Source organism: Thamnophis sirtalis, unplaced genomic scaffold, assembly GCF_051295495.1.
Source record: "Thamnophis sirtalis isolate CommonGarterSnake01/CBP01778 unplaced genomic scaffold, rThaSir2_p1.2 scaffold_9, whole genome shotgun sequence".
Taxonomy (NCBI): domain Eukaryota; kingdom Metazoa; phylum Chordata; class Lepidosauria; order Squamata; family Natricidae; genus Thamnophis; species Thamnophis sirtalis.
This window is the reverse complement of record NW_028261389.1, coordinates 29306961-29324494: the sequence shown is the minus strand read 5'-3', so window position 1 is coordinate 29324494 and position 17534 is coordinate 29306961. Positions and strand designations below refer to the sequence as shown.

The 17534-nt window shown below is 40.7% G+C and overlaps 2 protein-coding genes across 2 annotated transcripts in view; both read right to left on the bottom strand.

The window, feature by feature from the left end:
* Positions 1–1542: 1542 nt before the first annotated feature.
* On the bottom strand, positions 1543–12115 carry GALR3 (galanin receptor 3). The gene is made up of 3 exons (XM_014054927.2): positions 11506–12115; positions 5477–5848; positions 1543–3389 (listed from the first exon to the last, which is right to left on the bottom strand). The coding sequence occupies exons 2-3, from the start codon at positions 5824–5826 to the stop codon at positions 2819–2821; spliced, it is 921 nt and encodes a 306-aa protein (XP_013910402.2). The 5' UTR covers positions 5827–5848; positions 11506–12115; the 3' UTR covers positions 1543–2818.
* Positions 6600–17534, bottom strand: part of LOC148044074 (monocarboxylate transporter 10-like) — a 32202-nt gene continuing 21267 nt past the window's right edge. The window contains 1 exon segment of the mRNA XM_087722544.1: positions 6600–6620. Within this exon segment, the coding sequence (XP_087578670.1) occupies positions 6600–6620 (21 nt within the window).

The following is a 17534-nucleotide window of genomic DNA, read 5'->3' as shown; positions in this document are numbered from 1 at the left end:
TGCAAACATTTAAAAAATGAATATATAAGCAAATATTTTTTTTGTGCCACTTTCAATTGCCTTAAAAACTCTGGTGAGGCTTTGATGAACATGGCTCTAGAAAACTCATCCTGGATGGACAGTTGTCTGGCAGAAAAATCAACCTCATAATAGCTCCCATGAATTCTGCAATTCATGGAAAAGTGGAAAGATAATAACGGACTGTAACCGAAGCAAGCTTGTCCTATATTCTCATAGCTGTACAACAATTCTTTGGAGAAACAGATGCTGAAGGGAAACTGAAATAATGAGCTATTTATATGAGCTATCAGCTTTCTTTGCTGTTGGGTTTAAGGTGCAAAATTGAAAACTGTGTTTTGTCCTGATACAAAGCCTTGAAACTAGGAGGCAGAGGATTAATTAACTAAACACTCCTGGGCCAGCTGTAATTTTCAGAATCTGGCGACAGAAACAGAGGTGCTGTGCTGCATATTTATGAATGTGAAATAATTAAAGTTAAACCTTGATCAGGCCTTTGGGGGAGTCAGTCTCACTGATATTAGTGGGGAAAATACCAGTTTATCATTACTTATTCAAAAATGTATTCTGCTAATTCCTTTTGTTTGTTAACAAAAGAGCACAGGACCAGAGCCTATTATGCTGATGATTCTCACTGGTATTCATGCTTATTCAGAAGTCAGTCCCATTAAATCAGTAGCATTGGCTTTCCAAATAAGGGAGTAAACAAGGACAGTTTTAAACTTAAGGACATTGGGAGAAATACATGTTCACTGATATCATTAATGTAGCACTTTGTTTCTAGGTTACTGCTGAATTCAAATTAACTTAACTGCTCAAGGCAGAGAAAATTGCAATATACAGGCAAATAATAAAGGCTTCTCTAATCTCTTAACGCTCCTGCTCAACCCCAAAATAAATAGACAATAACTTGGCTTCATGTGTCATATTTTTATTTCTCAATCTAACTATGGAGATTGATTTCATCTAATAGGCTCATCTAAAACCAAACAATCATATTCACACATTATGGATGTGTGAATTCCATCACAAATTATATTTCTTCAGCTTTGAAGAGCTTTGATCATGTGAAGTGTTAATACCACTTTATAATGCCTTGGTAAGGCCATGCTTGGAATACTGCATCCAGTTTTGTTCACCACGATGTAAAACAGTTGTTGAGATTCTAGAAAGAGCGCAGAGAAGAGCAACAAAGATGATTAAGGGACTGGAGGCTAAAACATATGAAGAATGGCTGCAGGAACTGGGTATGTTTAGTTTAATGAAAAGAAGGAGTAGGGGAGACATGATAGCAGTTTCCCAATATCTCAGGGGCTGCCACAAAGAAAAGGGAGTCAAACTACGTTCCAAAGCACCTGAGGGTAGGACAAGAAGCAATGGGTGGAAACTAATCAAGGAGAGAAGCAACTTAGAACTGCCCCACATACAGGGGGACCTCCATTCCAAAACGTTTCAGCATTTGTAATCTTCAAATTAAACCATACACTTTTTCACAGAGTAAAACTTAATTCAGCTCCAAAATGATTCTATTTCAGTGTTTCATCTTACATAACTGTTTACTAATTGTAAATAACAAAGACAATATTGCAAGGGTGGGCACACTATATTGACATTGGAAGCAACAAGAAGAAAAGGAGGAGAGAGGGGAAAAATTATCCTTAGGACTCCCACAATCGTAAAAAGTCCTGAATCAGAGCCATCTCTGAACTTTAGCTCATGTTGCTGTGACATCAGCCAATGCAGCTCTATTGGCTTATCCTTGTGACAATCAAAACCACAAGTGTCTATGGAGATTCTTGATCATCTAGGTCATAGGGGTTCCAAAGTTACTTTTTCACTGGACTTTCTGGGTTTTTTTGAATACATTTCACTTCTCATCCGAGAAGTTTCCTCAGTTCTTCTTTCTCCTCTCAGAACAATGCTTATGAGCTTTAAAATAATGTAAAAATTATCATTTTCAAGTTCAAAATCAAAAGACAAAGAAATCCAAACATAACATGTCTTAATTACAAAATGAAAGGAAGGGGAGAAAGAGTCTATGCACACATTTATCAATCTGGATCCAGAGGCTAAAAACAACAAAACAAAAGTAACAACCTCTTTGTTTATAGGTATATCTTCAAAACTCTTAATTCCTGTAGCAATCCAAGAACTTCGAAGCTTTCATTTATGCGTTCTGTAACCACTCTGGTTAAGAGTACATGAGAAGTATGAAATGAACTTCCAGGCTGATCTTCACATCCCTCTAACTGTGGCACAAGGAGCCTTGTGAACCGTTTTTAAGTTGCGTATCTTCATGACGTTGTCTTGGTCTCATCCTCAGCCAACTGGGGAGGTGGTCTAAAGTAAAATCAAGCTGTTCTCTAAGGAATTGGGATACTTTGGTTGCATTGAGGAAAACTAATTTAAATCAACCTATCCTCCACAGACCCAAACCTGATTTGAATGAAAATATGGTAGTCATGCTGAGAAGGAATAATTGATACCACCTGCCATTAATATTTAAAAATTACTGTTGTCCATGTTGCACTCAATGAGGTGACTGTTGATAGTTCCAGAATTTTCTTGGTCCTTTTGTAATTTCTGTTCAAATATTGATAATGTCTTGTAAATGCTAGAGCCATTTCTCATGAAGATTGTCGTCCCATGTTCTTACCAATAGATCCATGTAACAGCTCATATTTTCCTCATTAAGCCATGCTATTTTTGTGTTTCCTCCAAAGAAACCTGCATCATCCGGTAGATGAAACCATCACAGCATTGGCCACTTGACTTTATTGTCAGCTCACTTCTTCTTGTCTTAGACAAGAACACAAGTGAAGACTTGCTTGAACTTCTTGCGGAAGTGCTTGGAAATGAGAGCATAAACAATAGGGTTGAGGCAGGAATTGGCATACGAGCAGCAATGAGAGATTAGGCGTAAGGCAAAGGTAGTTTGGTTAAAGTGGAAATAGCCAAACCAGAAATACAAGATTACCAGATGGTGGGGCAACCAACACAAGCAGAAGAGGACAGTCACTGCAATGATCATCTTGGTGACCCTCCGTTTGGCTTTGCGGGACTCCGAGATTCCTTCCAGAGGGTCTACAGCAGTCCACAAGAATTTGATGGTTCTGGCATAAGCCAGGCTAACAACAGAGATTGGGAGGATGTAACTAAACACAAAAGTGAGGATGTCTAAGATCTTCCGGTGTTCGTCCTCCCAAACTGGGGCACAGATTAACGTCTCCTGGTAATAAATGGTTTGGTAATAGCTGAGATAGGGTCCTGCAAAGAGCAGGGAGAGGGTCCAAATCATGATAATAGCAAGGACTGCATTGCACGTGGTACGGAGATTCCGAGATTTCAGTGGGTAACAAATAGCCAAATATCTGGAAACAAGACAGAAGTTGATAAATTCAATCAATATATATACACACACACACATCTATCGTTATTTTCACCTTTTTTGCTTAAATGTGTTACTCTTATTGGTTCACTTTCTTCCAGATTCAGACTCTGCTTGTGACAAGTTTTTTTCATACCCTTTTCGACATGAATTTGATACTTAAAGTGCCACCCAAACATACTATTTGAAAGTCTACTGAAATTGATGTAGGTGTTCGTAATTTCATAATCCCGTAAATGTAAATGTGGATCTCCCCCCCCAACCTGCAATACAGGTAGAAAAGCTTTGGAACCCACATGGTTGAACCATGCTAGAAATTCATTCTATGTTTGGATATGACATTTTCCTGCAAGAATTTATTCAGATACCCTTTGACAGGAAACATAAAGAACTGGTAAGTATGCTACAATTATTAAAGGGAAAGGGAGGGAAAAGCATGAAAAGGGTAAAGTGATAAAAATAGAAATAATTATGTGGAGAAGGCAAGACATTTTCTTTTTAATTGACTGTGACATAGGTAGAGGTTGGGAATGAAGTTGCAGATCAGGAGATCAGGCATAAGGCCACAACTCTGCATTCAGTTGAATCGAACGAGAAAGTTTGGGTAGGGAAGAATGGCAGATGAGCAATCCATGTAAGCTCTGCCTTCTGCTAGCAAGTAGAACACTAGCAGACTGTTGGGCAGGCTGTCTAGATCCTATCTTCCTGATGTGTCATATTTGTATTTACATAAAAATGTTCATGGTTGATTTTAAATGTATCCTTCAATCTGATGGGAAACCATCTAATCTAGCTTGAAACATTTCTATACCTCCCAGGCATACTTGGGGATACTTCTGGCCTCAACCACATAAAGACATTTCTAAAGAGACCAATCAATTGGGATGCTTTAGTTATGGAAAGATGGGAAGTACATTTTTTAAATAAATAAAAATAGATCACGTAAGGGGTCCTTGGTGCTCTCTGAGCTTGGTTTTTTCTTGCATATGTTTCATTACTGAAATTAGGTAACATCATCAGTGCTGGTAGGGAGTGGAGTTTGCTCTCATTTTATACTCTAGTGCAGGGTGTCAAACTCGCAGCCTGCACGCCAGATGTGTCACCCCTGGTTTAGAAAAGGGGGGGAAAGTCACAATAGATCATGTGAGGACAATTTGATGCTGCGAGTTGGGCACCCCTGCTCTAGTGGCTTGCCCTGCCAGCGTTGGTGGGAGTGCTCTTGATGGTTCTTTGGTGGGCTGTTTACTGTTAGCTGGATTGTCAGTTCCTTGATTGGAATATTGTTTGTGTTACATACTGACAGCCAAATAGTAAGCTCCATCAAGGTCCTCCGATCCAGAGGGAAAATATTCCAAGCCAATTGGCTGAGCCATTTGACAGCTCCATATAAAACGGCTAGCTGTCAAACAGACCGTCACTGGATTTGTAAACAGTTGTCTAATAAAGAACTGTTATTTTTCACCAAAGCCTGAGTCTGTCTCATCCATTCACCTGATCTAACAGTTTGCTTCTTGATTGTTAATCTAATGTTAACCTTGGTGTTAATCTCTGCTCATTTGAATGTTGATTGCTGGTGAAAGTTTTGGTCTTTTGGTTCCCTTTTTGGCTTATGGATTGTCTCTTAAATGGCATGTAAATGTTGTTTATGTCAATATGCTGTTGATGGCTGCTTTGTCAGAAGATCTACATACCATTCATTTACATACTACACACATCTATATAGCTCAAAGAGCAGAAGAACCCTTCATTTCAACCCTGAGTTACAAATATTCTCTTCTAATAGGTCACCTGTCAGGTAATTTAAGATTTTGGATAAAGAATTAAAGATTCTCTTTCTGCTGTTTAGAAATAAATAGACTGATTTCACATATCATATTAGGCAATGGTTTCTTCTGTTTCCTTACTTTTTTTTAAAAAAATGGTCTCAGTGCCTGAATACACACAATATACTTTGCCAGAATCAACCAAGACACATTAGTGCAATGTCAGAGTAACTACACAAGCAATGTTTTATTATAGGAGGGGACAAGAAGTTTTGTCTTTTGGAGGAAAGAGAGCATTTATATTTACCTGTCCACAGAAACAGCTGCCAGGGTAAAACTGCTGGCATATAAGGTAAGGTAGATGAAGAAATGCACAGCTTTGCAGGCAAAGGCACCAAATAGCCATCCATCCAGAACATAGATGGTGGCTTGGAATGGGACACAGAAGACAATGAAGAAGAGGTCTGCCACTGCCAGGTTGAGGATGAACAGGTTTGTAGTGCTATATTTCACCTCTCCATTGTGTAGCAGCACAGCCAACACCAGGCTATTCCCAACTGTACCTACAAGGAAGATGAGGGAAAAGACTACAGGCACAATAATGCCTATAGCTCTTGCTTCTAGGCTGCCCGAAGATATATTCCAGCTGTCTGGCATCTCTCCATCAGAGATAATAGACCTGGCAGAAATAGAAAGAGTAGTAAATGAGTTATGGTGGTGCAGTGGTTAGAGTGCAGTATTGCAGGCTATTTCTATTGCCTGCTGGCTGCCTGCAATTTGGCAGTTCAAATCTCATGAGGCTCAAGGTTGACTCAGCCTTCCATCCTTCTGAGGTCAGTAAAATGAGGACCTAAATTGTTGGGGGCAATATACTGGCTTCAGTGTGGGATTCAAACATTTTTACTACTGGTTCTATGGGCGTGGCTTAGTGAGTGTGGCATGGCATGGTGGGCATGGCAGGGGAAGGATACTGTAAAATCTCCATTTCCACTCCACTCCAGGGGAAGGATACTGCAAAATCACATTTTCTCCTGATCAGCTGGGACTTGGGAGCCAGAGAATAGATGGGGGGTGGAGCCAGTCAGAGGTGGTATTTACTGGTTCTCTGAACTACTCAAATTTTCTGCTACCGGTTCTCCAGAACTGATCAGAACCTGCTGAATACCACCTCTGGCTGACTCTGTAAACACTTAGGGCTGAGAGCACTTTAAAGCAGTATATAAGTAAGTGCTATTGCTATTGCTAAATGATGACCTCTCCTTAAGGATGGCTATCACTCCTGGATTCAGCATATGCTCCTCTTACCTCTAAAAGTTGCCACTTTCATTTTCTATCCCAGCATTTTCCAACCTGAGGTGAAGGATAACATGACTCTTCTTCCCTACCATTCCATCTAAAGAACCCAACTGGACTGACAGTTACATCTTATTTCACTTGACCACACCTGAGGGCTAAAAGCCCATATAGGGGACACAGGATAAGGTATTCATTGCTGCTACTAAACCTTGACAGCATCAGTGATTTGGGGCACTATCTTATTTCTCCAATTCTCCCATTCTAAGCAACCTACCACTCAAGCCCAATATATGGGAATTAAGTTGGCAGTCAAGAGTTGGCAGTGCACCTTGTGGGAGGGCAAGAAAAAGAGGTCCTATATTTAAATTGCATGAGTAAAACAATGGAGTGGGTACAGTTAAGGTTAAAGTGGGCAGGACAAATAATGTGCAAGGCTTCAAGGTGAGAAATATTGTGTCCTCCCACTCTTTTCGGTGTTGCTGTATGTTGATATTGTAGGAGAAGAACCGTGTTAGTCTATGGTAGAGTCTGACAGCACCTTTTCTAAATAACACATTTTAATAAAATCAAAAGGGCTAGAAGATTCCTCCTGGTTCATTCATTTGAGTATTTGATGACTCTGTGTGTTGCTTATCATGAAAACAGCTGGTGGGATCTGAGTAGGAAGCCACCACAGGCAAAATGCAAATGTGTGCCAAGAAGTTCCTATCTTAATATCAAAATCAGAGAAGCTATTGCAAAAGTGATGCTGGATTGGCTCTAAGTGACTATCAGCCTTTCGAGGTAGACTTGGAAAAGAAGCAGACTCAATAAGTCTAGCTGGAACTATACTTTATTAAGTTAAACCATAGTAACAGAATTTTGAAAGCCTGGCCTGAGTTTTTCCCTCCCTGCCTTTTATGTTGTAGCGCTGTATTTCTCAATTGGAAAATGTGTGGACTGCAATTCCCAGAAGGAATTGCTGGCTAGGGAGTTCTGGCTAGGGAATCAGTGTTCCAATGAATCAAGGAGTGAATCTCATCCTCTTACTCACACTTCGTCTGTGTCTGTGTTAAAGCATACTTTTGTTTTTTCACTTTATCTTGCTTCTCCAAGGCAATCTCCTTCAGCTCTACAGTGATCCAAGGCTTGTCCATCCCTGCCAAACTTTGTCCCATTAAGAACTAAATATGCTGTATGCACATCTTGCCCAAGCTAGCTATGACTTTGTTTAACATTTGTGTTAAACTTTACATTATAAGCTGCTTGGGACAAGGATTATATACTTGTTCTAAATTAGTATCTATCTATCTGTCTGTCTGTCTGTCTGTCTGTCTGTCTGTCTCTCTCTGTCTGTCTGTCTATCTATCTATCTATCCATCTATCTATCTATCTATCTATCTATCTATCTATCTATCTATCTATATGCATGTTTGTGTTTAATATTTTCAGAGGTAAATCTATACACAGCAGCCATAGTTTCAAATAAGCAGAGCAAAAATATTTGCAACCTGAAACAGCAAATGGAAGCAATTCCACACTCCTGAACTATACAAAACAAATGGGAATTTGATGAGGACTGGCATATTATTTTATTACTTTATTCAACTGACAAGTAATCCTCAACTTATAACCACAATTGAGCCCCAAATTTCTGTTGCTAAGCAAGAGAGTTAAGTGAAGTTTTTTGACCTTTTTATGACCTTTCTTGCCACAATTGTTAAGTGAATCTCTGCAGTTGTTAAGTAGGTAACATGGTTGTAAAGTGAATCTGACGTCCCCATTGACTTTGCTTGTCAGAAGGTCACAAAAATTGGCTCCGGGATATTGCAGCCATCATAAATATATGCCAGCTGCCAAGCATCCAAATTCTGAACATGTGTCCATATGGATGCTGCAACAATTATAAGTTTGAAAAGCAGTGATAAATCACTTTTTTCAGTGTTGTTGTAACTTTGAATGATCACTAAATAAATAGTTGTAGAGGAGGGCTACCTGTATACAGCTGCCCATCTCAACAAGTGACTGCATGCAATAAACAGGATTAAAATGAGATAAAACAATTACAAACATTACAATTTGTTTGAGTATTTAATGATTCTGTATGTTGCTTATCAACAAAACAGCTGGTGAGATCTGAGTAGGAAACAACCACAGGCAAAAGACATATGTGTGCAAAGAAGTTCCTGTCTTAATATCAAAATCAGAGAATCTTTTTTGCTTTATCATGTCTCTGTTTGCATGCAATCATGTTCTATCTATCTATCTATTTATCTATCTATCTATAAATACACAAATCCCAAATGCTTTTTAGTTTCAACTTAAGTGCATCAAATGCCTGCTTTTCTCAAAGCAAAGATACTGCATATAGAAAATGGATGCATTAAGAAAGGTACAGACAAAATTTAAGTGTGTAAAATACAAAACTAGTAATAGATGAAGATCTCTCTTGGTAAATAAAGCTAGAATTTATGTAATGCCCAAAATTTATTTAGTGCCTAAAAGACAGAAGTGGGGACCACTCATACTGTCTTGAGGAAAGTATTCTGTACCCAGAACAACCCCACTCGTGAATGAAAAGCCAGCTACGGAGGCAACTGTTTCTCTCCACTGCTGCTTTCCTGCTTTGTCTTTGCAGACATCTGACAGAGGCATTCAACAGGTTAAGCTTTTCTTAAATCAGCGTACAGGTAGGGAGAAAATAACCTTTGGTTGAAATGTATTTATGGATGACAAAATGTCCCCATAAATACAGAGGAGCGGAGGAAGAATAGAAATATGACAATAGGATCCGCAAAAACTAAACACAGCGGCTTCGATCAACACGCAAACCTATAAATCTGAATGGCGTGGGCGGGAATGTTGGCACCCATCTACAGCATTGGATGGTGATATGGTGGACTCTGGGGCTTGAATTGGACATCTTGGTCAGCTGGCCCTGGGATTTGTTTTTGAATGTCACTGTATCCTTCTTCTGCATCATGAGTTTGCATAGTTGGGCTTTGTATACTGTTGAAATCCAGCCACTGCAGTTTGTAAGGTATGGTTTGTTGCAGTGTCATGTCTGACTCTAGCCACTGTGGTTTATTCAATAAACCATCATTAAAATAAACCACAGCTTAGTATATTTCATTTATCCAACCAATATCTTTTAGATGCCTACACTAAATATGCTAGTTTAGTGGTGATTTCGAGGTATAAAGCTCCTCCTTCTCCATTACTCAGGGTATGAGTTCAAAACTTCTTTCTTTTTACGAGGTCAAGATAAAAACTTTTGGCTTCCCTCTTTTATCCAGCCATTTTCCTCATAGCTGTTAAATTTCTTTCTTTTTCTTTCTTTGTGAGCATGTACAAATTGCCAGGTTTTGGAGCAAGTCCTCTATCTTACATAGAGGCACGTCAAAGGGTATCCCTATGAAAAACTGGACTTTGGATGTCTCTCATTATTATAGGAGCCCTGGCTCATAATGTATGGATGAAAAGAAAAAAAAAGTTTAATTACTCATAATAATTTGATTCACGTACGACTTTAGGCTCATACATCATACTAAACCAAAACCAATTATATAATATTATGGCTTACTATAATGAATGAACTCAGGATATGATTTTAAGAAGTAACAGGTACAGTATCTGCAAGGGACAATCGATATCTACTCACATTCTTTGGTCCTTCTGGACAAATAGATTTTGTAGGTTTTTCATAACAATTCATATTACAGCTGAGCATGTGAAATGGTTGAATAAAATAACTATCTTTCTCTAGTTTTAACTTGATTTAACTGGGTTCAGCCTTTAGGCTTCTTTCTGGTGTATGCAATTAAGGTTTTTGCATTTGGCAGTCTTTTTTTGTATTTCTGCACGCTCCTTTCCACTGTTCATGTTAAGTGAATCATTCTGATTTGCACAGAATAAGCCATAGTGACAGTTCGCATCTCCTGATTATGCCGCACTTAGCTTGTTTACAATATGTTCTGTTCCAAAAATTGGTTGTAAAAAAAAGAGTCAACCTTGGTGCCTTAAACCAGTGTTTTTCAACCACTGTGCCGCGGCATACTAGTGTGCCGTGACATAGTGTAAGGTGTGCCGTGGGAGAATTACTTTATATATAGTCAATATAGGCACAGAGTTAATTTTTTTAAACATTTTCTAATGGTGGTGTGCCTCGTGATTTTTTTCATGAAAAAAGTGTGCCTTTGCACAAAAAAGGTTGAAAAACACTGCCTTAAACAAGGGACCACCACAGACCCTCAATGGAGCTATTATGAGTACAATCCCACAGCTGTCTATGTTTGTTTCACCAACAGAAACAAATTCTGCCAGAGATAAGAACCTGGCGTTTGCAAGTTACTAAATCCCAGTTGGGTGGGGTGGGGTGCAATATTTTCATTTCTTAAAATCTGCGTGATAATAATGTATTCTAAAGTAAGATTAATGGGAAAGCACATAATTTGTATGATTATTGCCGGATCCAATCTGGGTTGGTCACCAGGACCAGAGGTTTTGTCTTCCAAGCTTTCAGACTCTGCTAGAAAGAAGTTCCCTGAGGATCGGCTCCAGCACAAGTCCAAAATCTCAGAAGACAACACCTCTGATCCTGGTGTTGGGATCCTGCAACATTATCCTGGGACACGTATATGTGCCTTCATTCGTGTATGATTATTTAAAATAAACTCCACGGGACTTTTTAAATGATACTTTGGCATTTGACTAATACGTCCATTATGCTACCAATGCAAATATAAAATTAAGGTTTGTATGACTTGGGGAAGATTGTTCAGAGCCACCTAGGAAAGAATGTAGGTTAGTTAACATAGTTAGCTTTCCTGAAGGTCAGAAATTTTTCTGAGTGACAGAGGTTTGTGCCTTATTCCAGAATCATAAAGCCTCTTGAAACGCACTCTTTCTATTATTTGCTTGTGGAGTGCTTTGATGCTACAAATGCGAACAAAGAAAATTGTCAAAGATAAAGAGTGTTATAATACTAACAGAGCATAGTACCATGCAAAATTAATAAAGCATAAAAAAATGCTGACATATCTGCAGCCATGCGCCACTTACCTAAGGAAAACACCTTCAAAAAGCACTGAACTGCTATCCGTTATTCACCTCCTTTGACAAGTAATGGAATATACAGTTTTATTTGTCTGTGGCCCTCCAGCTGGACTGGTTCTGAGTTTCACCCATCCAGTCATTTCCATTGCCACATGCCCTATTTGGAGATGGTATGCAGCTCTCTGCATCATTTTCTTCCTCAAATTAGAGTTATTTCTTCTTTGCCTCGCCTGAACATAAAACTGTCACGGAAGAAAACACACCTGCTGAAATTCTCCCCACTAAAAGTAGGCAGAGCTTGCCTCCTGAATCTGGCCCCTCCAGCAACATTTACTCCCTCCTTCTGTCTCTATGTAACCTGCAGCGCTCTGGAAAAGCCACCCTGTAACAAGCTGTCTTCCTCCTTGTAAACAGCACTCACTCACTTTTATTAGACAAGAGATGGTCTCCTCTTGGACTTGAAGAAGCAGTTACTGGAAACACGAAGAGGTCCTCATTCCCTTCACTCCAGAGCTGGAAAAAACAGACTGAGCAGAATTTCTGAAGTTGTGATGACAGATTTGGCCTGTGATTCACCTCCCCTCCATGTAATCTACTTTCAGTACATCTATCCAACTGTTCCCTTTCTCTGCTTTCCTCTTTCTTCTTTTCATCCTATAATCTGCCTTTGATCTCCCCCTCCTGTTTTTGCTGTGCGTTTGTGTTAACCCTCCAATAGCCAGAACTGCTTATCCAATGTAATTCATTCGTCCGTCCATCCATCCATGCTTACTAGCCTCTTCCCTAAACATAATAATGCCTGTACAACAAAGATACATAGGAATGTAGTGCAGGAAATATGTATCTTATATATTGCTCCCATCAATGACAGAAGAGCATATTTTTGTCACTCAATACTATATTTGCAGCTGAGAAGTGTCTTCTGAATAACCATGCATACAATGACACCCCAGACCATAACCAACTGATCAGGGGTGAAATTCAGCAGGTTCTGACAGGTTCTACAGAACCGGTAGCAGAATTTTTTTGTAGTTCGGAGAACTGGCAAATACCACATCCGGCTGGCCCCAGAGTGTGGAGGGAATGGAGATTTTGCAATATCCTTCACCCAGGAGTGGGGAGGGAATGGAGATTTTGCAGTATCCTTCCCCTGTCCACCAAGCCCCACCCACAGAATCGGTAGTAAAAATTTTGAATTTCACCACTGCAACTAATGTTATATATCTGCTGGCATAGTGAGGTTTCCAGAATATATTGAATTTTTTCCCCTTCTTTTCCTTTCCCTGGGGCCAAAAGAACCATCCATTTACTATGGTTTAGCATCACAATTCAAACGGGTTTTTCAAAGATTTGTTTCACAGGAAGAATTTGCTTATATAATGGTATAGGTTTCATTCCAGCAATTAGTTTCCTTTGGATTCATAGAAGCCTTGTGTATGAAAAAACAGTTTCAAAATCTGGTTCCATGCTTTAGTTAATATATATGAATAGTAGAATGTACACTTTACATGCAGTACGTTCACACATCAAATAATAGAACAAAGGTGAAAAAATATTATTTTCATAATGATCTAAAATTACAGTTTCCATGTGGGCAAAAAAAGTCTCCAGAGCAGATGAATTATATTGAGAAAAAATGCTAGTAAGCTTTAGACAAAATAGTTAATAATTATCCATTTAATATTCCGCAGACTGCTAGGCTTGGGTCAGCCAAACATTATTACTCTGAAGTCTATTTGATTGCAAGAGGTAGAGTGAAATCCATCCTTTATTAAATGGAAACCTAAGCATATCTGAGATCATGCTTTACGTCCAGAAAACTGTTATCATAATTATGAGCCAGGGGTGGGGTCCTGCCAGTTCTAACCTCTTCTATAGAAGAGGTTTCACAAATCTACAGTGCCGTTTAGAACCGGTTCCATCTCTCTCCCCGCAGCTGTCTGCACATCATCAAGATGAAGCGCGAGAGGAGGAATTCTGGGAGTTGAAGTCCACAAGTCTTAAAGCTGTCAAGTTTGAATACCCCTGGGGTTTTTTTTCTAAAAGGTTAGGGGTGCAAGAGTCTTGTAACTTGACAGCTTTAAGACTTGCGTGCTTCAAATGCCAGAGTTTCTGATTTTGGTTGCTAAGCAAGAGCATTGTTAACTGAGTTTCACCACATTTTACAAATTGGCCATGCCCACCCAGTCACATGGCTGGCAAGCCACTCCCACTCGATCACATGGCTGGCAAGCCTCTGCCACCCGGTCACATGGCTGGCAAGCCACACCCACAAAGCAGGCCACACCTACAGAAGAGGTTCTAAAAAAAATTGAAACCCACCACTGTTATAAGCCCTTGTCATTGAGTAATTTTACCTTTACCTATATTTCCTGTCACTGGCTAACTAGTTATTTTCATTATTTTCATTTTCTAACTAGTCATTATTTTCATCTGCCTGGGATTGAACTGACACATCCCATCAAGGTGTCATTTTTCCTTTGTAAAATGAAGGATATTCCTCGACTCTTTTGTTCCCATGTCTGTCCTATACATAAAGACAGTTTAGGATTTATACAAAAGAACAGTTTGCTCATTTTTGAATAAATAACTCAGTAACAATACCATTTTAAAGCCTGTCATTTGGGGTCAAGCAGGATCATACTGCAAATCTGTCTGTGGCATATAAATCATCCCTCCATTTAGATTAAAGTACAGCATTATTTTCTTGCCTGTATCTTTTTGTTTGGAAAGTAGGGTGACATTATATGTAGCAAGGCCCTGGAGTCGGTATGTTTGTGTAACAAATATGGTGGAGTTAATTCAAAGCGCCCCCTTGAATTGAACCTTAGCTGTGTGGCATATAGACAATCCAGTCCACCTCACTGGGTTGTTGGGAAAGTAAAGAAGATGACAATTTTCTTCCATGGTGAAAGAATAGAACAAAAAATGTTCTAAATAAAGTAAATTTGTACTTAATTCTATATTTTTAGACGTAGAGCAGTATTTCTCAACCTTAGCAACTTGAAGATGTCTGGACTTCATTTCCCAGAATTCCCCAGCCAGCGAATGCTAGCTGGGGAATTCTGGGAGTTGAAGTCCAGACATCTTCAAATTGCCAAGGTTGAGAAACACTGACATAGAGTATATAAAAAAGCACCAATAAAGGCAAAGTGCTTTAAGAGAATTTTACAACTCAATGCAACATAAGATTTATATGTTGTTACTCCAGGTGGAGACTGGGATTAAATTCTGTAAGAATAGCAACACATACAGACATGTTTTTAAAATTACTGACTAAGCTATGATACATCGCCTCCCTCTATAGTAGCCAAAATGCTTTTTGGAACAAATATGATCTGCCACATGGACAAGATCTACCCATCAGCAGCTCCTATCTTAGGAGCTCTCCAATGTGAGGATCATCCTCTTCTCTCCCCTTCTGCTGTAGAGGAAATGATGATGTTTAAAGATCCATGTTTATCATAAAATCATAAAGATCCAGGTTGTGACTAGGCAATCAAATTAGATTAGAGAAAAGCAACAAACATGAATAGGGAACTGGAGGCTAAAACATATGAGGAACGGTTGCAGGAATTGGGCATGTCTAGTTTAATGAAAAGAAACACTAGGGGTGACATGATAGCAGTGTTCCAATATCCAATATCTTTCTCTTCCTTCCTCCTTCCATTCTTTCAGCTTCCTTTCTTTTGCCTATCTACCTTCTCTGTCTTTCTGCTCTTTCTATCTCTCTCTTCCCCTTCGCTTCTGTTCCTTCCTCCTTCCATCCTTTCTCCTTCCCTCCTTCCTATTTCTTCCTTCTTCCTTCCTTCTGCCTATCTACCTTCACCTTCTCTGTCTTTCTGCTCTTTCCCTGTCTTCCCCTTTCCTCCCTCCCTTCTTTCCTTTCTAGTTCCATCTTTTATTCTTTCCTCTCTCTCCCTTTTTCTTTCTTCCTTCCTTCCTCCTTCCTCTTGCCTCTCTCCCTTTTTCTTACTTCCTTCCTTCCTTCCTCCTTCCTCTTGCCTATCAACTTCATTCTCTTTACCTTTCTGCTCTTTCCCTCTTCCCCTTCTCTTCCTACCTCCTTCCCTCTTTTCTCTCTCCCTTCTTCTTTTTCTTCCTTCCTTTCTTCTTCCATCTTCCTCCTTCTCCTTCCTCCTTCTATTCTTTCTCCTTCCTTCCATCTTTTCTCCTTCCATCTTCTCCCCCCCTCCCTTCTTCTTTTCCTTCCCCCTCCCTCCTTCCTTCCTCTCCTTCCCACTCTCTCCTTGGGAGGGGACAAAACCCAAGGGCTAAGGGGGCGGGGTGGGGGCAGCAGAGACCAAATAAAGTCAGTAGATCTTATTAAAACTTTCCTATTTGTTGGATCGCATTGCTGCGAACTTATAAACCAAATCAGGGAACATTTTGCAACCGAGGGTGCTGCAAGGAAAGTGGGGAGGGAGGCAGCTCTGCCATTTTGCAAGGAATGAGAAACGGTGCTTTAATCCGAAGGAACTGCAATCGGAACCACAGACAGAGAAAGAAAGAAAGATCCTTGTAGCACAAAACCCACCTTTGCATAGTTGTGAGAACATAGGTAAAACAAAACAAAAAAGCACAGCGCCCCTCCGCCCTCTGAATGGGACTCAGCATGACTCTGATTTGAATAGAAGGACACGGGCGGGGAGATAAACACCTTCATTTGCATTCTCTGCGACCATGATGCTTTGCGAGGAACAATCCCAGGGGCTACCCGTGACTTTTTGCAGATTTTTCCTTTTGTGCTAAAAAAAACAAAACAGGACTTTTTAAAAACGCTACAGAATGAGCTGTCCTCCTCCTCCATCACTAACAGCTGGGGGCTCAGAAATCAGAGCGAAAAGCCAGTCTTCCATCTCTTCCCTCTTCTTGGATTCACTCTGAAGTTTCTTAACCCCCCCCCCTCTCTCTTGTATCTGTTTCTCTCTCACTCTGTGTGGCTCTTTGTCTCTATCTCCCTCCATCTCTCTCTCTCTGTCGTTCTCTGTGTATCTGTCTCTCTGTCTCTCTCTCTCTCTCTGTGTCTCTCCTCCCTCCCTCCCTCCCTGTGTGTGTGTGTGTGTGTTTCTCACTCTGTGTGTGTGTCGCGCCTGTAGTCCTGGATCAGGCTGAGCTGCCTGTCTTTCTTCAGCACCTCCCAGGGGTGCACATCCATCGTAAAATCCATCGGGTCGTCCAAAGTTGCGGGGCTCAGCAGGACCTTGGCTGAATGCGTGCAAATGCTCAAGTCCGCTGCTCGCCACTCCTTAGCTAGTTGCGAAGTTCTCTCCAGAGATTCTGGCAGGCGGAGGCAGCGCTTGCCTCTCGAGCTTTGGCAAAGGGGATTTTTTCTGCGGGATGGAGCCTGGGCGGCAGGGAATTTCCCCGCCAAAATAGAAGGCGAGGCTTTCAAACTAGTCTGATCCTGCTTGAAAAGGTTGCTGTGGCGGAGCAAAGGGTGCCCTGGCTGAAGATTCCCTCTTTCAGTCGGTCTCTCGAATTCACCCCCCTCTTTTCTTTTCTACAGAAGGAAAGGGTTTTTTGACTGGGCAGCTCGACATGATTAAGGCCATTCTGCTCCTCCTTTGCGCTGCCCTCCTCTCTCTGATAGCCACCTGGTTAAAAAGGAGGAGGAGCCCATCGAGGAAGATGAGGAATGCGAGGGGGATCCCTGCCCCCGCAGATGGGCTCTGGACTAGCAGAGCCTCCTCTTCCTCCTTTTTAACCAGGTGATCTTTGGCTGCTGCATAAGCCCATGGGCACAAGCTGCCCTCTTCTCTCTGATAGCCGCCTGGTTAAAAAGGAGGAGGAGGCTCCGCTGGTCTGGAGCCCATCTGCGGGGGCAGGGATCTTGCATTCCTCGTCTTCTGGATGGGCTCCGACCCAGCAGAGTTGCCTCCTCCTTTTTAACCAGGCGGCTATCAGAGAGAAGAGGATAGGGTGTGCCCGTGGCCTTGTGCAGCACGCGAATTCTTGCCTCCTGTTCTTCGGCTGTTGCACAATCCCAGGGCACGCGCTGCCTGGTTTGCTGAATCCAGCGTGGCTTCAGAGAA